The sequence below is a fragment of the Macaca thibetana genome, chromosome 3 (genome assembly GCF_024542745.1).
Source record: "Macaca thibetana thibetana isolate TM-01 chromosome 3, ASM2454274v1, whole genome shotgun sequence".
NCBI classification, from domain to species: Eukaryota; Metazoa; Chordata; class Mammalia; order Primates; family Cercopithecidae; genus Macaca; species Macaca thibetana.
The window spans coordinates 72,175,620-72,203,389 of NC_065580.1; the positions used below are offsets into that span (position 1 = coordinate 72,175,620).

The window sequence follows — 27,770 nt, forward strand, 5'->3', positions numbered from 1 at the left end:
GTTCACATTAACATTCTGCTGCACAAGGACTTACAGAATAAATAAGACATAAAACTAGGTTGTATTTCTTTGCTAGGTAGGCTTTCTTGTTCCCATACAAAGCAGGCCAATAAAAGCTGATGTATTTTAAATACATCAAATATTAGAACTTTTTTAAAATTAGCATTTCAATTTCATTAGCTGCCATCAGGAAAACATGATGACTAAGAATTGAGGGCAAATGCACATATGGTAATACACTATATTATTCCCAGGGCTTTTACTTTTTCAGTGTTTGAATACACAACGGAAAATTCTTAAAATTAACTCTCTAAACTTATTTTGTGTTCTAATGGCATACTGCATATTCTATACTCAGAACTTCTACAGATAACAGATTATAGAATTTGGCTTTCCAGAGAATCTGAAGATTTTTAATAGTATTTCAAGAAGCAACTATTGTATCATCAGCAAGAAAGAGAAGGAAATGCAAAAAAGGTATTTTATAGTCAACAAAGGCCCAAACCAGAAGGAAGAAAGGCCTTTAGGGACACCAAGTAGATCAAGTGATCTTGGCGGGCCATTAAAGGCTCCATGCAAAATCTAGTTGACATCACTTTGGGCAATTTTGATATGCCAGTATTATTACTGATCAGACCCTTGGTATAGTTCTGTGACCAGTTGAAAAGTACACGGAGGTAACTAGAAAATACACAAGAGAACAATCTCCATTGTTTATATCATAGAATGCAGAACTGTCTACAAAATACTTTCTGCATTTTAACTCATTTGACTTGCATATTTTAATCCTTGTTTTACGGATCAGAAAATTGGGGCTCAGAAAAGTCAAGTGACCTGCTCACGTCACATGGCTAGTAACCAGGTGTCTTGTTGCCAGGGACTCTCTTTTATAACATCGAATAAATAAAATGAGATAAGCAGATGGTGTCTCTTGGTCTTAAGACCTCTCAGTACTACAGTACTTCCTTAAATCTAGTTGAGGTACTGCTTCTTGAGGCTCCATGGAAGGCAAATATATGACTACTCATATCCCACTCCCATTCCCCAACCACACCTATGGAATTAATTAATGTGATTTTGCAACTTAAGATCGAGCAAGCCAGGGGTGGTGGCACATGCCTGAAATCCCAGAACAGCTGGGCGCGGTGGCTCATGCCTGTAATCCCAGCATTTTGGGAGGCCGAAGTGGGCGTATCACAAAGTCAGGAGCTTGCGACCAGCCTGACCAACATGGTGAAACCCCATCTTTACTAAAAATACAAAACTTAACTGGGCGTGGTGACACATGCCTGTAATCTCAGCCTCTTGGGAGGCTGAGGCAGGAGAACTGCTTGAACCTGGGGGAGATGGAAGTTGCGGTGAGCTGAGATCATGCTACTGCACTCCAGCCTGGGCAACAGAGCGAGACTCTGTCTCTACAAAAAAATTAAAAAATTAACTAGGTGTGGTAGTGTGCACCTGTAGTTTTAGTTTCAGCTACTTAGGAGGCTACAGTGGAAGAACTGCTTCAGCCCAGGAGTTCAAGGCTGCAGTGAGTTATGATTTCACCACTGCATTCTAGCCTGAGTAACGGAAATGTCTCTGTCTCACAAAAACAAAAACAAACCAAAACCCAAAACCAAACAAACAAAAGATCAACTGAGAAAAAACAGATGCCGATATCCAAAACCAAACCTGAAATTCTTCAGGGTATTCATATCAAATACTCATTCCTATAATCACATGTACATTTTTGATCCTTTGAGCCTCTTTTCCACTCGTATCTCTAGGGAACTTCTGATTGCTCTGCAGCACTTGGTGCGTGTGTCCTGTAAGTTTCTGAAGGCACTCTGCTGTACTGATTTGTAGCCTTCTTTAGTCCTGTGAGGGTGTGCAATAAATGTTTACCGCATTGAATAAAAGCCATGTGTTTATTCAACATACACCCTTATTTGACAAATACGCAAGTGATACCAGGGAAATAGGATAATAACTTTGATAGTGCATAGTGAGCAGTACTGAAATGAAATGCGGAGACATAAATGATTACAATTCTTCATGGAGAAAAAATATATACTGTACTTGGAATGAAGTTCTAGTTGAAGAGAACAAAATGTTAAGAATGAAAGTTCTAGGGAAGAGAGCATTACTGATTCTGGGGTAGGTCAGTCAAAATGAGGGCAAAGTTCAAACTAACACTGTTTTTAGAGCAATGTACAAGCAAGTATAGTAACTCATTCAAACCAGTAATAAGATGTTTTAAGTATAGGTATTTATTCTAGGAAATAATTCTACATGAGTGAGAAAAACACCATTATATGGCTTTTGGAAAGTTCACCGAACTAGAATAATAGGAACTTGGTAACAGTCCTAGCACAGTACTAACTGCATGACTTTGGGCAACTCACCACCCTCTTTGGGACCCAATTCCTTAAATATAAAGTGGGGAGAGGCTGGGCTACATAAATTCCAAGGAATGCTCCAACTCTAAAAATATTATAATTTCATTGATTTGTGTATAAGTTATACCTTCAGGACTCTAAAATGGCCTCCTGAGTAGGTTAAAAATGATTCCTCCAGTTTTGTTTACAATCCTAATTTGTAGATCCCACTTTGATCAACCTTGCTAGCTTCTCAAGATTTCAATTTGGGTTGCCACTATGCCATATTTTGAAAATTACAAGAAAGAGTAAAATGGGACTCGGCTGAATTTACATGATCTATGAGTCACAGTGATAAAACCTTATTGTAACAAGCCATTTCTAAACAAAAGTAACACAAATAAATGAATTTATGACACAAAGTGGAAGGCAAACCTTTTTCAGCATCCTAGTCATCTTTTGAGACCTGATGGAATGACCTGACGGAACAACTGGAATGCTGATTTTGAAAATGTCTTGTTATATTCATAGTGTGCATTTGAATTGGTTTTTGCAAGCCCTTCTTTGGCTTAATCCAGTTTTTACAATATAAAAATTTACCTGGCATAAAGGAAGTTTTAAAAAAAAGGATTTCATGATACTTAGTGATAGAGTTTTCAACAGCTTATTACATTCATTCCTAGGTTTTGAGGCAGAACAAGGATTACCAGCTACACTACTACAAGATTTATTTCCTGTACAGACGTCATATTTGATCATTACAAGAACTGATAATAAAAATTATGGCTTGGGAGGTCTTCCTATTTTTTTACAAAGGAAATAGACACAGATTCTAATATATACAAAACACTAACTAGACAAATTCCTGGAGTGCTTTCTGAATTGCCGAGAGGAACAATGTCATATAAAAATTCCTTCGAAATGCTAAAATTCCATTTCTAGTGGTCTCTCATAATCTTCCTTTGTTCTCAAATGAAGGTGTAAAATATTTTGTCACACAAGAAAAACTGCTAAGAAGTCTTAAGGTGATTATGAATCTCCTACTTTGGATACTAGATTATTCCGATATTTTAAGGACAAAAGTAGTGTTCGAGATACATATTTGTCTTGAACTTTGGGCTCTAATTCACAATTGAGTTAAAGTTCGTGTATCATGTGTTAAAGTTGTACATCATACCCTCATTTTTTTTAAGCAGGATTTTTTCATTGGAGAGAAGATAATTTAACTGGAGACTATCCTAATTCAATGATAACAACACAGCAACAGTAACCATAAACAGGTAACAATTTACAGAGATCTGTGAGGAAACAGCATAAAAATTGTTATCACATAGGCAGTTTTGTTAACTTTTTGCAAAGAAATTAGGCTGTATCTTTGCAAAGCACACAGTATGTATTCCTCAATGGTTGTAAAGTAAATATGCAGTGATAAGAGTATATTCTCCTTAACTCTAAAAATTTTAGGGATGTTAAGCAAAAAACAATATATTTTATGAATGGCCAAAATCTAATGAAAAACTTTTATTTCTGAATTGTATCATTGATACCATGTGGTTTAATAATAATAAAATTAAATATATGTCTTCATTTCATTTCTGAATTTATTTTATACACTTAAGAGGATTATAATAATTAAAATTATAAAAATAAATTACCTTAATGGCCCAGAGGGCATGGAAATGCTAAAACATTTATGTAAGTAGGAGTTAACTCATTAAAGAGCACTGACAAAGATATAAAAATTATATTTAATTCTACCATGGTGACTTAGATGAAATGAAAACAGTCTAATGGGTTGTGCAAGAGTCACAAATCTAGCTCCTGGCTCTGTACTTGTGTGAACTTGGGCAAATCATTAAGTAGTTATTTATGCCATCTGCCTCCATCTGTAAAATAAGGACAGTGCTGCTTCCCAACTGCATGAGAATGTCCTAGGCTCAGCGTTGAGAAGTTACCCTCAGAGTTTAATCTTTAAAAAAAAGCTGAACCCAATCAAGACATAAAGGTATAGGAAATGTTAAGTTTCCTTAAACTTGCAGACTAGACAGTGTCTTCCAATGGCATTGCAGAGGCTGAACTATTCCACTGTTCATGAAAATAGTCATGTTATTGATTCACTACTAGGCTTGTGTCTACATGAGGGAGAACTCTGAGGGTAAACAGGGGATAAGTTCTGGTGAAAAGAATGCAGTGAGTCATTAGGACCAGAAGTGAAATGAAATGCTATACCAAATGCTGTTGAAACTTTAGGACCTAAAATGAGAAACTACTTTTTCCCATGAGAACTCAGTAATTATCATTTTAATGCATGTTTGGAAAGATTTTCAAGTTCTTAGATGACATGTTTAAACATGAGTGTTTTCAATGAAATATGCCATTTTATAAAACACAGTCACTATTAATTAATGCCAAAATGAAGAGAATTTTTCTGGAATTACATACAGACACATGCCTACCAAAGCAGTTCATCATGATTGATGTTATTATTCTGAATACCACAGGAGTTAGTAATGATTCGGTGCCTTCCCATGAAGTTCAAGCCAATGTTTTTTTGTCTAATTGGCTCATCATTGTTCACTAAATTGGTATTTTCTCTGCTATTCCTATTTCCAATCCTCTGGTATTCCTCTAGAGTCTACACAATCTTCAGGTAACTGCTTCAACTGAAGCCTGACACTACATGACAGATTCTGAAATTAGGCTGAAGAAGCAATTCTGAAATAATAATGCTTTTTAAACATGAAGAGAGCCTAATTTATTTACTTTCTCTATATTTCCATATTTAACCAAAGAAACAACCTACTTTATGGTGATTAAATCTATTTCTGAGCATCAAATTGTGATCTTAGTAAGTTATTAAATGCTTTACCTGTGAATAGTAAAGCATATGATTTAATAACTTAATAAATGTCACAATTTGGTATTCAGAAGTGGACTTAATCTCAAATAGAATTCAATTACTGATGATCCCCTAAAATCAGAGATCAGCAACAAGAGTAGATGAAAAATCATTTACAGTCTACCCATCTATAAGACAAGAGATCCCATAATTAGTGATTGAGCTCATACTCATGAGAGCTCGCATTTATGTGTACCTTACTGATTTTCCTTTGTGATCTAACATTTGAAAAATTATACATACTGAATGAAGCAAATTTCTCAGAATCTACATATTATTTTGAGAAATACTTTTATTTCTCAATTTTTAGATAGATTTAAAATTGCATAAGAAGATTATCTTTTTTTTTTTTTTTTTTTGAGACGGAGTCTCGCTCCGTCGCCCAGGCTGGAGTGCAGTGGTGCGATCTTGGCTCACTGCAACCTCTGCCTCCCGGGTTCAAGCGATTCTCCTCCCTTTGCCTCCCGAGTAGCTGGGATTACAGGTGCATGCCACCATTCCTGGCCAGTAAAAAGACTATCTTTTGAAATTGGCATCTCTTGCTCTAAGAGGGCCAACTAAAACTGGTGCCTCAAGTTTCCTGCCTGACATCATGGCAGAAGTATTGAAGAAAGCTGTCTCTATTCCAGATTTGTGGTTCCTTCCTACTCTCTGCTATCAACGAGGTAGGGGGACCCGTTTGTTGCTGCTAGTATTGGTCATAACTCCTTCTGTGCTGAGTCAGCTCATGGAATGATAGAAACAGTTCACCTGGGAATGGAAACCTTGTGTTCCACCTCTGCTTCACTGTGAAATCATAGACAAGTCCCTAACCTCTGATTTCTCTTTTCTAATATATAAAATGAGGGTCTCAGACTAGATAATGTCATAGGATGGGAAGAGCCCTAACATTCATCAGTGACAATCTCTCCAGGCTCTCCTTGGTGATCCTGTCACTTTTCTTCCACAGGAAGAGATGAAGTCTCAACAAACACAGTAACAGTGTTACTTCTACTCAATTTTCCTAATGGTTGCTTCTATCCCTCACTTAAATATTTTAAATGGTGCCAGCATCTTCCTCTGTAACATTCAGGAAGCATCTCAGTAAAATCAGAAAATAATTATTCCCAGCACTGCGTTGTCTTTGGCGCAATCATTCTGATGAACATCAGCTCATTTTCCTGTACTCATCAGTATTGATCATTTTCAGAACTCCTGTCATTTTTATGCCCCCCAAGCAAAATGGTCTCTTTTTAGAGGAGAAAGTTCCAGATCCACATAAATGAACCCAAAACCTGTTGGAGTTAAAACATGGTAAGAAACCATTTTTTCCCCCGTTCCTTCTGTAAACAGTTTTAATGATTAGTTCAATTCAGTAAGTTGGAACAAACATAATTTCACACAGGACCATCTCAGTCACCCATCCCTCTGTGCTGGCAATCAGACTTTCACTAGACAGAACCACTCCAAAGCACAGTATGTGCTTACAAAGGTTAGTCAGGACTCTATTTGGATAATAGCAGCTTAATCATTTCAATCTTTAAAAAATAAAACAACAGTTTTTGGAAGCCTGTATTTTAGAATTTCTTTTCTCATCTTGGATTGCCTTTCTCCTCTATAACTGGTTCTCATTTCCCAAAGTCTCCTCTTGTTTGTGCTCCCTAAAAGTCACCATAGCTTGTGGTAAAGAAGGGTTGATAGTCAGCAAGATGGATCTTCCTGGAAATGGAAGCCGTCTGGAGCCCACCAATTTTAACTACTTCAGTTTGAGCTGAAGAGGAGTTTATTGCGGCTCTAGTCCCCTTCCCTGTGGCAGTAAATTACCAACAATTAAAAGAGTCCGTTTCCTTTCACCCTCTTGGCCCTACCACTCTTCTCTGCTCTCAGCAAAAACATAAAAACGATCCCCCAAAGGACAAAACCTGCCACCAAGGCAGCAGCACTGTGGTAATTTCCCAAGGCATTATGATTGATAATGATCAGCAGAGCGTGGGATAATAGCTCCCCTTAATTTACCGGTCCCTTTGAAGGGTTAAAATATGGCAGATGTTGATAGCCGACACTCCTTGCTAACAGGAAAGACACATTGCTGTGGGGCCCACTTCTAGGCTTTCCTTTCCCCGCAGCTGTCTGTGTAGGGCTAATTGTATCCACTTGTTTAACCTCGGGGAACGTCTGGAGGGGACCCAGTGCCACAAGGGTACCTTTTTTTTTTAACGGTCATTTCCTCTCTGGTGTAACTTGCATGACAGTATGTGACAAGCAGAAATTAATGGGGACACTGCTGTGCCAATTCCTCCTGAATTGCTGACACTGGCTACAGGCTGCCTGTTTGCCACCCAGCCAAGACCTCACATGAAACATGGCGAGGGGCCCACAGCTCTATTCACCAACAAGCCAGCTGGTCAGTGATGAGAGGAGCTGAAACAATGTGGTGCGCACAAACCAGGAAGAAAATGCTTTACAAACCGCTTCAAACCAAGGAGGTGGCATTTGCTGGGAGTTAATATGCTAGTTTATTTTCCTGAGTGGCAAATTGCTGCAGGACTCCAATCTCCAAAGAGCATTAGATATAAAAAGTATTCCTCTTCCAAAGCCTCCTAAGGTATAAGTTGGGTTGTGGATACCATTCAGGCAAAAGGGAATCACGTGAGATTTATCTCCAAGGAGTCTTTTCCAACAGTCAGCTTCCAGGAAGGTCTGGGAGCCAACAGGGTATCTCTTGCCTCTAGCTAACTACCACAGAGCTGCCTGGTTTAAAAATTCTATGCATGGTATCTCTTTCACTCTTTCTTGCACATACAAGTGCACATACAAACATACACACAAAAGAACCTCATGTTCAAGCCCATTAATTGCCCACAACGTTTTGCAAGGTTGGAGAATCTGCCCCAACCTTGGCAAAGTCCACTTTCTCCCTTTAATATAATAAGGGATCAAACTCAGCTGGCGGTCACTTAAAATGGTGGCTCTGTTATAGATTATACCCTGCTAATTTCGGCACAGATGAGTGAACAGAGGCATGTAAAATTGCAAAAAAAAAGAGCAAAAAACTCACCTAACTATGATCTTGTGTATAACTCAAAACTCAAGTTTAAGGAGAAAAGGGGGAAAGGTGTAATGGGAAAATTACATTGGTAAGAGTTTTACAACAAATTTGGGAAGCCCTAAGGCCATTTCAAAAATGCACAACAAACAGGCTCCTCAATTTTGCGGCTGGGCATGGCATGTAGTGAAATTTTGCTGCTCTAAAGTAGTGGAGAAGCTCATAAAAGCAAGAATCTATTTAATTCACTTTTTCTTCAATTCAAAGTTTTAATGTGTACCAGTTGATGTGAATCGGCTATACCCAGTTTCTGGGAAAATAAGGAACCCTCACAGAAACCAGGGAATTCAGTGAATGAACAATGTAGGTTTTGATCTAGGTTAGACAGGCCTCTCATTTGTTGGAGAATAAAAGAGAAGAGAATGCAATAACTTAAAGAGTTGTATCAGGTTCACTGTTGGTATTAATAGAAGGAAGATGTGTGCTTTTACTTCCAGGAGAATTCTTCCAAAGCAACGTTAGAGTGGTGGGCTCAGGATGGTCATTCTTTGGCCATCCTGTTAAAGGGACAGGCAATCTATCTTTCCAACAACAAATGGGATTAACAAAATTCTCCATTTCAATTGGGCAAGAAGCACAAGACCACAGGAGGAAGAAATGGAGTATGCATACCAACCTCCAGTGGATAAGGGATCTGGGAATAACTTTGGTGGATGGGCTGTTATTTCTCTAAATATAATTTGTGAGAGAGCTACTGAATTTAGGAAAGGTTTAAAATGTTTCTAACCCAGAACTGAAACACAGGCCTGGAAAAAAACACAAAGGAAGAAGTCATGGAATTGGAAATGCTAACCTCTTTATCAAATACATTTCCAAAATATACTATATAACGCAACCTGAGCCTTTTAAAAATGTTCACTACTAATATAGTCTTTAAGGATCTGTGCTTTCTAATAACAAAGTACTGTAATATTGATTTTTAACTTTTATTTTAGGTTTGGGGATACAATGTTAAGATTTTTTATACAGGTAAACTTATGTCTCAGGAGTTTGTTGTACAGATTATTTCATCACCCAGGTATTAAGCCCAGTACTGAACAGTTACCTTTTCTGCTTCTCTCCCTTCTCCTACCTTCCACCCTCAAGTACACCCCAGTGTCTGTTGTTCCCTTCTTTGTGTTCATAAGTTCTCATCATTTAGCTCCCACTTACAAGTGAGGACATAAGGTATTTGGTTTTCTGTTCCCTCATTAGTTTGCTAAGGATAATGGCCTCCAGCTCTATCCATGTTCCTGCAAAAGACATGAACTTGTTCATTTTTATGGCTGTATAGTATTCCATGGTGTATATGAGCCATATTTTCTTTATCCAGTCTGTCACCGATGGGCATTTAGGTTGATTTCATGTCTTTGTTATGATGAATAGTGCTGCAATGAACATTCACATGCATGTGTCTTTATGGTAGAATGATTCATTATTCCTCTGGGTATATACCCGGTAAAGGGATTGCTGGGTCGAATGGTAGTTCTGCTTTTGCCTCTTTGAGGAACTGCCACACTGATTTCCACAATGGTTGAACTAATTTACACTCCCATCAACAGTGTATAGTGTTCCCTTTTCTCCACAACCTTGCCAGCATCTGCGATTTTTTGACTTTTTAATAATAGCCATTCTGACCGGTGTGAGATGTTATCTCATTGTGGGTTTGGTCTGCATTTCTCTAACGATCAGTGATATTAAGCTTTTTAAAAATATGCTTATTGACCGTATGTATGCCATCTTTTGAAAAGTGTCTGTTCATATCCTTTGCCCACTTTTTAAAGCTCTTTTTTTATCTTGTAAATTTGTTTAATTTCCTCATAGATGCTGGATATTACACCTTTGTCAGACACACAGTTTGCAAATATTTTCTCCCACTCTGTAGGTTGTTGTCTGTTTACTCTGTTGATAGTTTCTTTTGCTATGCAGAACTCATAAACTTAATTAGATCTCACTTGTCAATTTTTGCTTTTGGTGTCTTTGTCATGAAATCTTTGCCCATTCCTATGTCTAGGATGGTATTGCCTAGGTTGTCTTCCAGGGTTTTTATAGTTTTGGGTTTTACATGTAAGTCTTTAATCCCTCTTGAGTTGATTTTTGTATATGATGTAAGGAAGGGGTCTAGTTTCAATCTTCTGCATATGGCTAGCCAGTTATTCCAGAACCCTTTACTGAATAGGGAATCCTTTCCCCATTGCTTGTTTTTGTCAGGTTTGTGGAAGGGCAGATGGTCATATGTGTGTGGCCTCATTTCTGGGCTCTCTATTCTGTTCCATTGGCCTATGTGACTGTTTTTGTACCAGTACCATGCTGCTTTGGTTACTGCAGCCCTATAGTATCATTTGAAGTTGAGTAGCATGATACCTCCAGCTTTGTTCTTTTTGCTTAGGATTGCCTTCGCTATTCAGGCTCTGTTTTGATTCCATATGAATTTTTAAACAGTTTTTTTTCTAGTTCTGTGAAGAACATCTTTGGTAGTTTAATAGGAATAGCACTGATTCTGTAAATTGCTTTGGGCAGTATGTCCATTTTAGTGATATCAATTCTTCCTATCCATGAGCATGGGATGTGTTTCCATTTGTTTGTGTCATCTCTGATTTCTTTGAGCAGTATTTTGTAATTTTCATTGTAGAGATTTTTCACCTCCCTGGTTAGCTGTATTCCTAGGTATTTTATTCTTTTTGTGTCAATTGTGAATAGGATCTGGCCTTCCTGATTTGGCTCTTGGCTTGGCTGTTGGTGGTGTATAGGAATGCTAATGATTTTGGTACACTGATTTTATATCCCAAAACTTTGCTGAAGTTGTGGTTAAAAAACTGCATGACTTGTCAGAGGCTAGCCAAATATCCACATGTTCTATTTGTGAGTAAGGGAACTATGAATTGTATTTTAAAAGGCAATCCAGCAAGCAGCTGGATATAACACATGCCCAGGCTTCTCAGCCCTTCTTCATGCTTCCTTGGGTCTCTTATCAGAACAAGAAGAATAGAGATCTCTGTTATGGCTTTCCTGTGGCAAGTAAAAGACAAGGCGATGATTTTCCAGTCCATTTCCCCTGGCAACATGCTCATCAATCACCAAAGGCTAGGACTTTGTTATTTTGGCTGGAGGAAAAAAAGCTTAGTGGTTTCTGTACTAGTGAAATGGGACTCTCCTTTAACCTGTGTTTCAGATTAGCATCAGGGCTTGCTCCTCCACCTTAAGTGCATCTGCTTTGATGGCATATGGGCTCACAAGATGAGTCTGGAACACAGCAATTTTAGCTACTATAGAAATGATTTGGTCTGGGATAAAAGCTATTTTTTTAAAAAATGTGTTTGGTGGTACCAGTTTTCTAAATCCAACAGGGGCATTACCAACACTATGGGTATTTATCTTTCTGCAAGTGATGTGTCCTCAGCAGTTTTCCTTTTCTGTCATCCATATTGGTCTATTTTCACCTTCATACTTTAAAAAGGCCACAGTAGAATGGAACAACAGACTTTAAGCCAAAAAAAAAAAGCTTAAAAAAAATAAACATACACACAAATTCCCTTTGTCTGGCATCACTTTCCCCTTTTATCCCATTTAATTTGAAAGAAATGTATTTTGCCCTTGAGTGAACAGTGGAGTTATATACAAACATGTTGCTGTATGGCCATGCACATACAATGAAGATTGCTGTTAACATTTCAAGTCTCAAATTAAACATTTTGTTTCAAGAAAAACTGGAAAGACATCTAACACTGCTTCATTAAACCAATTCTGCATTCATAATATCTTATCTATTCATGGACAATCTCCCTGTATCTGCCAATCCAGGATTTTAAAAGTACTGAAAGCCTAGAGATTGTTAAAGAAATCCCTGTACCAGTGCCTGCCATTGTAGTAAAAATAGGCTTGCAACTCTACTGTCTTCTATACGTAGACATTGATTTAAAAATTTACTACTCATCAGCAATTGCTTCCATTTACAATCAAGTGAAATTTCTCCATAGCCCAATTATACTATTTAATGGTAAAATGTTTGTAAGATTAAAGGAGATAACAATGGTGTCAATAAATCTCATTAGAAAACTTATCATATCATTTTTCCTAGTCCTTCAATGTTTGCTATTTTATCAATATCATCATCATCAGTAAACATGTACTGATGTTTTTAATGTATACACACTGATTATTTTACAAAACCTGTCCCCTTGTGTTGCCTAAGAGCAAAGGAAGTGATACCATGTTGTTAATTCTTATGTTGGGCTATAAAGAAAAGATTCAGATGTGAGAACTTCAACTTTTCTGGAATAGAGGGCATTCCCCATTAAGATGTATGTTAAAACACCCTTTTGTTGGATTATAAAAATATTGAGTTGAATTATATGAAACTGTCATTTTTGTAGGGCAAAACCAGCTAATTATTGGGAATATTAAAGGGTTTAATGTTGTATGGCACTAGCTCATTGTAAACAATAAATTATAAGGAACCCATAATACCTTGACAGAGATATATACTGTTAGTATTTTGGTGTATTTCAGGCTAGTTTCTTAATATATGTATTTGAAATATATTCCCCAAATGGGATCATATTGTATATATAATTTGGATCTTGTATTTCTTTAGGCAATTATTCTTCAAAAATATGAGATTTTTTGAAAAATCATCCTGTGAGATGTATTCATTTTGTTAGATAAATTTTCATAATGTATTTAATCATCCCCTGTGATACATTTTTATTGTTCATTTCTCTAATTATTTGGGAGGTTGAGCATTTCCCATGTCTACCAGCATTCTGTATATATGTACGTCTTTGCAAATTTGTTCATGTTCTTATCCATATCTAAATTGGGTAATCTTTTTCTTAGTGGTTTGTAAGAGCTTTTTATATATTAAGGACACTAAACCTTTGCCATACTTTTTCAAATATTTTATCATTTGCTTTTTAGCTTTATTTATATTTTAAGTTTAAAATTTTTATAGTCTAGTGCATGAATAATTTCCTTTGTGACATTTTCTACTGTTTTGCACTTAGAAAACTCTACTCTCAGATCTGATATTTGTTTACATATTATTGTATCATTTAAAAAATTAGTAATAGCTCTCCCCTACACACATACCTTTTGAAACTATAAAGTATTTAGACTGTGTACAAAATATAAAACAGGCCACTCGCGTGGTATCCAAAGCTGAAAGTGTTGTCTTCAGCCTCCTAACCAGCACTAAATGTTACTAAATCAGGCCTGTTTCTAGCAAAATTTACAAGCAAACTCAGCTGTCTTCTTTTCTAAGGAAAATTTCCTGCTGCACAAAGGGTTACCTCTGAACAGTATCTCCATTATTTCACTCATGACTCCATTCCTAATTTTCTGTTTTCTGGCAGCTGCTCTCCAACTTACAAATAATGCGTGTCTTTGTTTAGAGTTCCTTAAAAAAAACTGTATATTCTAAATGTGGAAGAAAGCTCAATTTATTTTACTTTGAAACCTGAGAAATCAATAACATGAACCATATGTTAATTATAGAACTTGGTGATAAATAAAGTAAGAGGTCCAGTGAAACTGTGGAGAAAGTGATGGAGTTGAAACAGAAGAGAAGTCCTTTCTCTTGATGTGTGATGCTCTCATAAATCTCCCCACTTGGGAGGATACCAAAATGCAACTCTTTTTCTTAATTCGCTCTAATGTAATTTGTGTTTTACTTCCTTCCAAGTTCCCAAGTGTTTTTATTAGGATCTTACAGCAAAGATAAGACACATATCATGGGCTGTTAGTATAGTGGCAATATTAAGAAAAGATGATGTCAAAGACAAAACTTAATTGGTATTTATGTCCCTTTGTGGTGTTTATTTTGATTTACATCGTTTTGTATTAAATATATAAAACAACTCATCTTTAGTTTCTGGTTGAAATATTAAAAGACTTCAGGTTTACAAGATCAATTGCTTTGATCAGAGTAATAATCATAATGGGGGGGACAAGAATTAGCATGTAATGTTTCAGGCACTTACACTCAGCATAATCACATGCTTTTTAAAAAAGCACTTTTTTTGGGTTTATTTATGGTAAATAAATCTCTCCTTTTCTGTGACCCATTCAACCAATTCTCTTCCTGTGATCACCAACCTATTTCTCGCCTATTCTGAACCCCATCCTCCTGACCTGGAATATATTTTGGTAGAGGAAGGAAGCAAAGGGAAGCAGGGCCCACACTCATATCTTTTATACCATCTTAGTCTCAACAAACATTTCAAGTCTTCAGTTATGAGTAATGGTGAATTTCTCAGTTCCAGACTTAAATATTAACATATGATATATTAGTGAAATTAAAATTTCAACAAGTGTTCATTCCATACTAACCATATTCATAGAACATCTTAAATTGAGGATAGCCATTTCCAGATTGATCTAAATCTGATTGCTTAATAGTAAACTTACCTTTTAATGTTGCAGTTCCTAAACATAATTTTTATGCCTTGCAGTCCCCAATCTCGGCTACATTTGGTTTAACATTCTAATCTAAAAGTGGTGTGACTATACTACGGTAGAACGATAAATATTTTCTTTGGTTCTGGCCAAGAAAGAAAAAATTAACAAGTATGGTCAGTGACAACAGTGAACAATGGTAATATAAAAATCAGCAAAACTGCTAGCTTAAATTTGCTAAAGGCTTAGAAAGACAATTAGAAGAAAATGAGATTTTCAGTACTCATGGCTTTCAACGTATGAGCCTTAGAGTACTAGGTTTAGCCACATTGGTGTCAGCACTAAAAACCTATGACTATGATCTATTTAAATTTCATTTAGTTTTGGTTCCTTACCAATAAAACAGGAGTAGGAATTCTGATCCATTATACTTGCAAGTCTGGTAATGGTTTACTAATTTAAGACCCTAGAGAACTGTGAAATCATTAGTGTATATGAAACAAAAAGCAACTTTCAAAGGTAAAATCATGAATGAGTGATGAACACTATTTAAAGGGAAGATTTCTGTGTGGCTTAAAAATTTTTAGTTGGAATTCTCCTATTCCTAAGCATCTCTTTAATTTATATCTCCTATTAATCAGTAAGTGTTTTTCAATAGAACATTTTAAGGAATAAAACTTCAGTGCCTTTAAACAAGTTTCGTACATATGAATGACGTTAGTGAAAGCACCACACCTGATTTCACCTGGGCTTAGATTGCCTAAACCTACTGATTGGCTGGGGTTACCAATGCACAGGCAAGCAAATATTCCAGAGGTGTGAGTCATCTCAGAACGTAAGGGAGATGTTTTCCATTTCCCACTTGTGTCATATGACATACTGCGGGGGGAATATGTCTTAAGCCACAGTGTCTGGTGTCACCAGAGGGTACTTATTAGAAACTCCCTCCTGAGACTATGTTTGACAATGAGGAATCAGGGCAGGATTGTCATGTTAAGTGAGCACCCCAGGTGGTGGTGATGCAGGTGATTCACTGACCACACTTGGAGAAACAGAGCACGGTGTTTACAAAGCCTTTATCAACCCTTTAATAGATGGTTACTCATTTTTGCAAAATCTGTTGGGTTAAAAAAAATCTGTTGGGTTTAGTTCATTTTCCAGGCATCCTAATTAATCTAACCATTACATGGTAGTAGTCAAGGTTTATTTGTCTTTTTTTTTTTTTTTTTTTTTTTTTTTTTTGAGGCAAGGTCTTGTGCTCTGTCACCCAGGCTGCTGTGCAGAGGTGTGATCATGGTTCACTGCACCCTGAATCTCCCAGGCTCCAGCAATCCTCCCACCTCAGTCTCCTGAGCAGCTGGGACTACAGGTACACACGACAACACCTGGCTAATTTTTGTATTTTTTGTCAAGACAGGGTTTCTCCACGTTTTGCCATATTGTCGAACTCCTGGGCTCAAGTGATGCATCCTCCTTGGCCTCCTAGAGTGTTGGGATAACAGGTGTGAGTCACTGTGCCCAGCCCACTTTGTCATTTCTGACATTCAAGGAATTCTCTTTACTTCCTAAAACTCCAAGTGTCACAGTGCCCAGATGCTAAGTCCTTGATTAAATATATGAATCCGTATTCAGGTCAACCTCTCCTCATTTGACTTACTGTAAGAATCAATCTTTCAGGACATCACGCTCTTAGAGGGTGATGATAAGAAAGAAGAAAAACAGAATGACAGTAACTACAACATTATTCAATATGCTGAAGACACCAGATTCTCATAACTGGCACTATGGGGTTTGCAAGGCTTCATTATACAACTTTTTGTGAAAGCACATATTCATTCAACAAATATTTACTAGAACCAGTAATTACTTTCTTAACTGCAATGAAAGGATTGTTTAATTTTTTCCACCTTGCTTAGGAATGAGGAATAAGATACTATCTCAGATAACTGATGGATACCTACTTTGTATGCCTTTCACTAATTTAAAATTTCACAATGATAATATTGCAAATTGTTGGCAATTGCTCTAGTAGAGCGGTCCTTTTTTTCAACTTACAAACTCCACAATACATATGGGCATCTGAAATTTCTGGGTAAGAATAAAATTCAAATGAATAAATATAGTATAGTATTTTAAAGATTTTAAAAGATAACTTATTCCTTTGAAGTTTCTAGTTCTCGTGATGGGGATGGGGAAGACTGCATACAATTGGGATATATGGAACGCAATTTTAAAGTGAAAAACATGTGTCACTACAAAATTATTTTTTAGATATACACTCCTGAGATATGAGAACAGGATCTAAGATTCATGACATCAATCAGTCTCTTCACTGAACTTGGTTCTCCATCCTTGGTATAAAATATATTTAAGCATCCCACCTTGGGGAAGAACAATTTCTGGAATTCAGTTAGTATTTTTGGAATTAGTCAGTACTATTTTAAGGAGAAAATACCTTATAGTTTTGGCGGGATCAGTTATTGGTTTTAGACTATGTCTAAACCAAGCCAAATTCTTAGCTACAACATAGATAATCCCAGTGTCCCGGCCCACCACAAAGAACGGAATGCGCAAATGCAAAGTGAATGTGCCGAGATATGGTATACCTTCAGCTTATTTTTCTGTAATATAAATATTTAAAAATTTTATCCTTGGAAAAGTACCATCTCCTCACTTATACAATGGTGGTATTGATGACTACATTTCTGAGTTAATTAACAGGTAAACACCTAGAACAGTCACAAACACGTGTTTGAGGATCCCCTATGTTCCAGGCACTATGCTGACCATGGAGCTAGAGCAATGGACTAGAGTCTTGACTAAAGTCTCACCTCGTTGGGAAAGATTAAAAAACAAACATAAAAAATAAATGAGATAATTTCAGCTAAGTGCTATGAAGAAGATAAAATAGGATAATGTGGTGTAATGTGATAAATTACTACTAGATGTGGAGTTGTAGCTGAGAGGGTCACAGAAGGAATGATGAAGACATGACATGAACTAGAGGGTGTAGAGCATTCCAAACAGATGAAAAATCAGCACGGACACATGCTGAGCTAGAAGCACGCTGGAGGAACAGAAAGAAGGCCACTGTGGCTGGAGAACCGTGGGCCCAAGGAAGGGTGGAGGGAGATCGGAAAGGCAGGGGGTGGGGATGGGGGGTGGGGAGCACTAGATCATGTAGGACTTCTGATGTTATTCTATAGGTCATGAGAAACCACTGGAGCTAAGTTTTCAGTAGGGGAGTTAGAGAATTTTATTTCTGCTTTAATAAGGTCCCTCTGGTTGTTAAACAGAGGATGGTCCATAAAGGGGCAGGAACAGCAGTGGCATGTTGAGTTAGGAAGCTGGTTAATGGGTTAAACTAGAGCTATAGCAATGAAGATACTGAGAAGTAGTCAGATTGGGGATATCTTTTGGGGATAACACCAAAAGCACTTACTGATGGATTAGATGAAGACTGTGAAGGAAAGCAAAAAATCAAGAATTATGCCTAAGCTTGGTGCTCAAACAACTGGGCAGATAGGGAAGGCTTGAGTTGGGCAGAGGATTCTCAGTCAATGTTTTACATGGTTAACTGACTATCTGTACCAAGAGCATGTGGGAGAGGAGAATAGGTATTTGAAGATTCTGGACTAAATGACATCACTTGATTAGAAAGCATAGCCAAGGAAAAGAAGAAGGCTGACAGTGAAGCCTTGGATGTTCCAATGTTTAGAGGAAGAAGAGCCAAAAAAAGAGACTGCAACCAAGGAGTTTAACACAGGCTAAATTTAGATGAGAAATATCCTTCCTTCTACGCAGAAGAGCACTCGGCTATCCGTTGCCATGGTGATATAAATGGGTATATACTACCTGCAAGTTTTAATGGACTTTGTAAACAGATTCAATGCCTAGGGTGAGGAAGCACTTTCTAAAGAGATTCCAACTTATCTGTTATTAGCTGAATCTAAGTGTCATTTGCCTATTTAGTGAGTCATTATTTATTTAGTGAGTCAGTCTTACAGTACCTTTAGACAGAAACTAGCTTTTCTTAAACCCATATTTCCTATCTGCTGCCCTTTTATATTAATGTTGCTTTTTATAGGGTTGGAGACTTTTAAAATCCCACTAAATAACTGTTATATTTGCTATTAGAATATCATATACATGCATAATTCTGTCCTCTTTCTCTTCTGATATTTTCAGCTACCACAAGGGTTAGGAATTTGCAAAAGGATTTGTTTCTGAGAGTCTTCAGAATCTGGACTGCATAAAATTGTTCTCCTTTAAGAAGTTGCTTGAGTTAGTGAGTTTTCCCTTGGAATGAAAGATACTTGAAAGCACAATATGTATGTTTCTGATTGGAGCAGGGGGAAACAAATGAAATTATTAGTAAGATTACAGTAAGATTACACTGAAATCTTACTAATTAGAAAGATTACACTGAAGATTTTATTTCTCTCTACACTTTAGATTTGGGCTTCTGAGTTTAGTAGTATAAACTCCCACAGTTGTTAGAGCTCACTCACTCTACCTTTCCCCCTGAATTTGGAATATACTCAGTATTGATTCATTATCCTTCCATCCTTCAAATCATCTCTCCTGTTCCACTCAGTGGTCAGCTGCTGCCACTGCTTTGATTTATCCCCCTGTCTACTCTGAGGTTGTCTGCTTAATTTCTGCTTAGCAGCATAGTCTTTAAAAAAAAAACCCAAATCTCAAAAGTCTCAGTATATGTGGGGGCAGAGGGATGCGGAGTGGGGAGGGGCAGTAAAGTTGTGGTTCTGTGGAGAAAATATTTCTTTGGAGTCAAAAGACTATATTAAAAGCTGGTCTTCCACAGAATATGGGTCACATTCCTGGTAAAAGTTTAGATGCCTGTTTTTTAAAAAACAATGCCTCTACACACCATAGTTAATATACTATAAATGATATACTTTGAATAAGGGACAATAAGGGTCTACAATTGTGCATAAATCAACTAGGTAAAACACTATAATAGCCAATCCTGTAAAAAGCTACATTAATGGAGAAAGGCAGAAGAACTAAAAATGAAAGAATCTTGGGACTCAGGTTGGAGAGAGCTTAAAGCCAGGGGAAGCCGGGGCAGAGTTCTGGAGAGTCAAGGGATGCTAGACGTGGGAGGCTGATAGCGGTGGTGGGAGTTTGTAGGGGGGTAGAGAGTGAAAAGAAAGGATATAGAAAACATAGGGTCTTGAGTGCCAAGAAGAAAATAAACTGGGAAACCACATTGGCAAGTTAAGAGCCTTGAAAGATCCACTATACTGTGAGGAGTGAACTATTTTAAGTTAAATTGCATTAGGTTAAGGCCCATCTTACAGTAAAAGATGGCATCACTGATCTATGACGTCTTTTACACCAGAACTATGTTATTCCAACATTCGACTTTGCTTCTTTAAAGAGATTTTATTGAACAGTCCTCTCAGGTATCTTTCACAAATGTATTTTCTTTTTAAAATTATTTCCTGTTACTATGAAAAGTAGTTTGCATCAAATACCAGGAAAGATGTGTGTGTGTGTGTTTTTAAAAACATGGTCTATTCAATTAGTGCAGCTATGATATTAGATTGAAAAAAATTTCCTTCCAAGATCTTTATCATTATGGTAGAGTATTTGTTCTTTGAATTTCTTGCCTTGTTTTTGGGATCACCTTATTATGCAACATCTGCTCTGAATTTCAAATGTGATAAACAGAGTATGAGTGTCGGTGGCAGATGGCTAATGACCAGCAGCGACAGGGCATTCAAGCCTGCCTTGTTTTCTGGGAAGCGATATTTTCATGTTAATTTGCTCTGTGTCCTGCAAAGATGAGACAAATCACCTGCTCGTAATTCAGGCAAAATGGAGACCACCAGGAACTAAGAGGGGCCATGGCTTGATTCCTTTAGGAGTGAGAAGAGAAGAAGATCTGAGAGACTTTCCTCATCTGCAGTACAGGGACCAGTCAGTCACTTTGCATTATGTCAAACTGAGAAAGATGAATCAGCCCTGGGCATCCCATACTGACATCAGAGCCACTGTTTACTGCAAGCAGATATTATTCATGAGAACAGATATTTCCCAGAGGCAGAAAACAGGTGCTATTAACAGTGTGTGTCAGTCTCTGAAGTCTGGGTTTTGTAAAATAAACCTAATAGTGTGTTTTATCTCTTACTGAGAATATTACAACCAATAGAAAACTCTAAAAAACATTCAATTGAAGATAAAATGAAATCTAATTCACAGAGAAAACGACCTACACAGACATCAACGTGGAGCTTTTCTGGCCCTCTCAAGCTCTATAGAATTCATTTATCATAAAGATACATAAATAAAAAAAATTTTATTCCAAGATTGAATCATCAAAAGAGGCCATATGGTCTTGAGCTCAAAGAACCCTGTCCTATTTTTGAGGCTGCTGTTCTTTTGTGTGACCTTTCAGTGCCTCAAACTTGTGAAACTATACTGCCAATTGCATCAAACATTTTTTTTTTAATCAAACATGTTACATGCAGTTTCACGCACAGAATGTCCACAGAATAATTCTAGGTTTTCAAAGAGTTTATAAAATAGTTGAGAAGCCAGGTCATATCCTAGAAAAGATTAATGTATTATACAGACGAGTCTAAATACCAAATGAATGAGTTAGTAAAAGAGGGCATTACATTTGGAAAAGCCTGTACAGGAGAATATTTTACATAAGAGTCTCTCCCCATCTATATTTTGCTGTGTACAGTTCTTTTTCTGGGCGGCTGTTACAAATGACTAAGAAAAATGGTGAGGAAATTTCTTTACAGTTCTTTCTGACCCTGTCTCCTAGAATGGCAGATGAAAGCATGAACGAAAAAAATAAAAATCTAAGAGCGTTTTTTTTCCTCATAAAGCTCCATGAATAAAAAAAAGGTGCTATATAAGCATAGATACTCTGAATTTATCATGTACCTTAAGAGAAAAAATAACACAATCATTAAGGTGTCAATTATTGCCTCATAAATCTCAGCATGGAAACCCAGGAAGGCAATATTAAATCTCAAATGAGCCAATAAAAATTTAATAAAGATGGCACTGAACTCCTCCACAAGTAAACAGACTCAAAGATAATATTCTGAATTAGAAAGAGGAAAGCCAGACACGTAAACAATAAGCTTATGAGGGAAAATTAGAATATCTGTTGACTTCACAGGACAGCAGCCAACAGGCTGCTTTATGCGAATGTCATTGTCAACCAAGAATGGATGCAACTTAAGGATATCAAGAAAAGAGGTTAAATAATGTGATGAAAACCCCAAGATGAAGTATGAAGGTGATTTCTATGTATGCTTATTTTGTTTCTAGAATAAAGTATATTTAATCATGTTGGAAAGAATCACCTATGATTTTATTTTATTCTCAACTTCTCAATGAAAATGTTCAGTTCAGGCCTATACTCTTAACGTATTTTATTAAAGTCCCACATGAGCACCATGCAATAATTAGTTTCCCCGATGAGTTCACTCAACTATCAACCTTTATGAGTACTTATGGCTTTATGGTGTGGTTTGATGTCTTTTTTATTTTTTGAAAACAAATGGCATTTAAATGCCCTTCAAAAATTGGTAGGTGATATAAGTAAGCTGGAAAAATAAGACCATCATGGGCTCTTTTCTAACAAACATGTTGATGAAATGATAAGCAGAATGATGTTACCCATATGATATCTAGTAAGACACCATGGAGCATCCTAGTTTTATTCAAGTACTGCCCAACTAATGCAATTTATGTCCTGAATGTGCAGTAGAATATCCTGAATTTCAGTGGCCTGTTAACAGGTAAACAGTGCCACAGAAAACACAGCACTGGGTAGAGGAAAGTGGGTAGAGGAAAATCCCCTGAGCTTCAACGATCTTAGATGAGGTCTTGCTTTGATTTTCTATTTTATATATATTTCATGTTAAAATATCTGGCCGGGCATGGTAGCTCACGCCTGTAATCCCAGCACTTTGGGAGGCCAAGAGGTGGGCAGATCACGGGGTCAGTAGTTTGAGACTAGCCTGACCAACATGGTGAAACCCTGACTCTACTAAAAATACAAAAATTAGCCAGGTGTGGTGGTGCATGCCTGTAATCCTAGCTACTAAGGAGGCTGGGGCAGGAGAACCACTTGAACCCGGGAGGCAGAGGTTGCAGTGAGTTGAGATCACACCACTGCACTCCAACCTGGCGACAGAGCAAGACTCTGTCTCAAATAAATAAATAAAAATAAAATATCTTATGTATAATTATTTAACAACATGATTTGTTCTAATCTATGCAAGACAATGTCAATATTAATATCTATGATTTGGATCCTTTGAAAAGTAATTTAAATTTAAGTATTTAAAGAACAGTTTGGCACAATATAGATCATGCTTACTTATATATTAGTCTGTTCTTTACTTGAAAATACCCCTAAACTACTTAAATAACCATACAGAACATGTACCACATGCTTGTGTTTGCATTTTATCTCTTCTTCTATACTCTAACGGTCCTTCAGGGCAGGTCCTCTCTTTCTCACGCCTAATTCAATTTTGTGTCCCTGAACTGCCTAGCACAGAACCCTCCATGCAGAGTGAATATTCAATACATATCTGTACAAGTATAGTCAGAGAAGCTCTTATTACAACACAGCATTCTATATAAAGAATCAATTTCTGTGTTCCCAATAGGTTGTTCATAATAACAATATTTGCTTGATCTAGTTATTAAGACTTCCCATAAATGAGCCTATATAACAACAAAATATTTCTGTTCTCTGGTTGTGTGCTTTAAAATTTCAATTAACCAGAATTCAGATTCTCCCACTTAGCAGCTGTTTATTCTGCATTCCAATTCTTAAAAGCAAGTTAATCACAGAAAAAAAAGATACAAGTGTTGATTAAAAATAATTTTGTATCAGTTATACATTCAGCCTAAAACTACCTATTTGATGGTTTTATTATGCTTTTAAATGATTATTCAAGTTTTCAACAATGACCTTAAAGCATCACAAACACTCAAATTATTTTTTAAAAAATCATATATTTAATAAGGAAAGAAAGTAGGTTAGTATAGTTCAGAATTCTTTTTAAAAATTAAGAATGAAGATAAAAGAGTCTTCTAATTAGCTTTTAAGTTTGCAAAAAATGTTCAATTAACCACTAACATATAAGTAAACTGCCTGAAATATTTCATTTGACTATGGTTTATTTTACTATGAAAACATCAATACACCATTAGCCACAAACCTTCAATAACTAGAGGCCCTTGCCCCCAACTCCACCTCTTATCTGCCTATTTGGATCAAGGGGTGTTGATGTTAATGGCTGAAGAAATTTAACAGCCTCCAGGACAATCTCCTGTTTAACAGGGAATGAAGTGACATTCCCTTTCCTGGAGACAGACAAAAAGCTCAGAAAAAAACATTTAACTTTTAATGTCACCTTGTTCAAGAGCTTCTGGCAACAATCACCTCCTTCTAGCAAGCCTCCAGCTCCATCTTGGCTCAGCAGCTGCCCCGCCATCTTCTCCTCCCCTTTCCTACTTTGGTGACCACCATTCTGCCTGTACCTTTTTCTATCCTGCTTGCCCCTCCACCCTCACCCTTGAGATCCCCCCCATTCCACTTAATTTCTACTCGCGCCTGATCAAACTTGAGTCTAATGAACCATTCTGGCTTATCAACATTTTAACTGCACAGATGCCTTTGCAAATGATTCCTCCAATATCCTAAGAGAATTTAACGCAATGCTCAAAAGATCTATGCAGGTGGTAATGTAAGATATAAAATACATGGTTGCCTCATCTGTCTGTTTAAAAAAAAAAAGACACTCCCCAAATAACTTTGAACTTAGAAATGTATCAGAAAACATCAATTATTATTTTGATAGTCTATGTTTAAAGCCTTTGAAAGTCATTTTAAAAATAATTTTGAAAATACTTATATCTAAATAAAGTATGACAATGTGTCTTATTTACTTAGTACCTATGTGTATAAATCATTGTGTAAGACACTGTCAGGACATGAGGATGATTGAATACATGAGATCTGTACATTAAAAAATCCCAATTAAAGGTAGAAAACAAGATAAAAAGGTAGAGATACATAGAACAAGTGTTATAAGGCACATGAGATTATATCCGGCTGTAAGAGTTGATCAAATGGCATTTGAGACGGCACTTGAAAAATTTAGGTAGATAGCTTGGTGAGAAGGAGCAAAAGAAATGGCATGAGAAGGAAGGCCACCAAGGTGGAAAATCACAGATCATACTAAGAGAATGGTGAGCAGTCCAATTTGGCTAGAAAACTGTGTAAGAAAAAGGACTATGCCCCGCTCTGCATGCCGAACACGGGGTTTCTGACTAACTCATAAGAGAACTAAAGCTTCAGGGGTAGAATAGAATGCCAGAGGAAAGAGGGGTGCAGAGATAGAAGATGGTCAAGAACAGGTAACTATCAGGCATACCTACATTTAGAGGGCATTAATGTCCTTGAAACTGCTCAGGAAAAAATGGGACTATTGTTAAGCACCAGATTCTTTAATGAGAGCCACATGGGAAAAAAACAGAATATTAATCTAAAACAAAAGGAATAAATTATTCAATATGTCAAATTCTAAATATCAGTATGTGAGAACGTCATTTAGCTATCACTAAAGACATTTCTTATTCTGTTGAGAAGATAAACTATTTTTTGTTATTAACTTCTATCTAGAATGATGGTGAATTCTATAACTCATTTCAAAACAATGAATGATAAAGCAGGAGTCTGTTTAACTAAGCTACCTAATTCACATAGACAAAAAGGTTTTCATGAAGACCCGCACATGAGGTGCATAAATCTAAAAGATCTACCAAGTTCAGTTAAGCAGAATGTAAATAACAACAAAACTATATCAGTAGCATTTTCCATTAGACTTAAAGGTAGGAAGAACTTCTAGTCAATACACTGCATCTAGTTTACTGACCTCTAAGGGTAGAAAGCATGGCTCAATCATCTTCGAATCCCAGAAGTTTGGCATAGTATCTGGTTACTTAGGCTTCCCTATAAACGTTTTATGAATAAGAAAAATGAAGAAAGAAGGAGGACCTAATAAGTAGTATTTCAGATTCACACAGCATTGGTTGTGTTGTCATAAAACACAATGTGCTCATGAATAATGCTCAAATTATGTCCTTCATAGACAATGAACCATCAGAGAAAGACTGAGCTACACTTACTAAACTATGTTTTCTAAGGTCTGACAATGTACAAATAGATATTTTAAAATAATTTTAATATGCATTAGAACTAAAGGTTTTTCTTTCCACTTAATTCTAAAATTAACTAACTAGAATACATATGTCCGTATTTTGAACATCTCACTTAGTTGATGAACTGGAATATATCCCAATCTTTGAAGATTTTCTTTGATTTTTTAAACTATATACTGAATTCTAAAAGTCATAATTCTGGAAATTTTCATAAGGAATGAAAGCCACTGCTTAACATACTGTAATAGTCGACTGCCTGATAAGACATGAAGATGATTCTTGATACCTTTATGGTTTCAGTGGGCACTCCAGGCTCTGGAACTTTATCCAAGTAAGTGGTCAAGTCTTGATCGACATGTTCAAACACTAAAGTTAGTTTGGTTTCTCTGTCTGTTCGTGACACTGTGCACACATCAAACAACCTAGAAGAAAAAACAAAGAGGTTAAGTAGGTGGCAATAAGCAAAGAAGTAACCTGTATGTTTTATACATATTGCTCAATTTGGTCTCATAATAGAAAAAACAAAAGGCCAGTGTTGATCATTTCTTATGATCATATGTAAAAATACCAAATGAGATCTGATACTTTAATAAAAATATGAAGTTCAGGAGAGGGGAACTCAGAGTGTGTGGTTAAGCACGAGAACATCTATAGTAACAATGAGAAAACAACGCCATTGGAGCACAAGAACGCTTGGAGAGTTTTCTTAGTTAGGACCTTAGATAGAACTTGCCAATGGGGATAATTTCAAAAACTTGATGTCTAGGCAAAATATATTTCTTCTTAGCTCACAGTTTGAGAATTATTAGAGATAGATTGAGCATCCTTTGGAGATGCTGAAGGCTGTAATCAAGATTTTCCTGGAATTTAAGGTGTCACAACCACATCTGTGAAAACAAATATGATGGAATATGGAGAAATTTTTAGTTTATTTCTAAGACAGCCCTTATCCTGCTGAGTCAAATCATTCCCTGGAAAGGGCACACATTCTTAGTTTTTAAAATTCCAAAGCTATGTTAATCAACATTGTGAAATTTAAACATTTTCTTTTTCGGGGGTAGGGGGACCTGTATTGGTAAACTATATTGCCCTTAAATAATAAAGCAACAGATTAACAAATATTTTGGATGGGTGAATCCAGTTTCTTCCATAAAAATCTTAAAATAAGTTGAAATTTAAGTTTTAAAAACTAAGCCTTCAGGAGTCAAAAGAATATTCAAGCCAAAGGACAAAATTTCCTTTAGTTTCAACCAAAGTACACTATTTAGCACAACAGATTCTCAACAAATGTTTGAAGAATTAAACTACCCATAAATAAGCTGGCCGGGCGCGGTGGCTCAAGCCTGTAATCCCAGCACTTTGGGAGGCCGAGACGGGCGGATCACGAGGTCAGGAGATCGAGACCATCCTGACTGACACGGTGAAACCCCGTCTCTACTAAAAAATACAAAAAAACTAGCCGGGCGAGGTGGCAGGCGCCTGTAGTCCCAGCTACTCGGGAGGCTGAGGCAGGAGAATGGCGTGAACCCGGGAGGCGGAGCTTGCAGTGAGCCAAGATCACGCCACTGCACTCTAGCCTGGGCGGCAGAGCGAGACTCTGTCTCAAAAAAAAAAAAATAAAAAAAAAAAAAAAAAAAAATAAATAAATAAATAAGCTGTAGGTACATTTCTTAACAAGAATGTAATATAAATACTAAGAAAAAGCTAATAAAATACTATTCATATTACTTTAATTTTTTTTAAAAAATTGAATAAATGCCTTCTTCAAAGAAACTAACTATAAATGTGCATAGAGTCCAATAACTAATGCACAGGGTTGACT

General features: G+C 36.7%; 1 protein-coding gene across 3 annotated transcripts in view; it reads right to left on the bottom strand.

Moving 5' to 3' along the window:
* Positions 1-27,770, bottom strand: part of CDK6 (cyclin dependent kinase 6) — a 236,288-nt gene that overhangs the window by 146,396 nt on the left and 62,122 nt on the right. For all 3 annotated transcript variants that reach the window (XM_050785352.1, XM_050785354.1, XM_050785353.1), the window contains exon 3: positions 26,235-26,370. In XM_050785352.1, the coding sequence (XP_050641309.1) occupies positions 26,235-26,370 (136 nt within the window). The remainder of the gene's footprint in view (positions 1-26,234; positions 26,371-27,770) is intronic.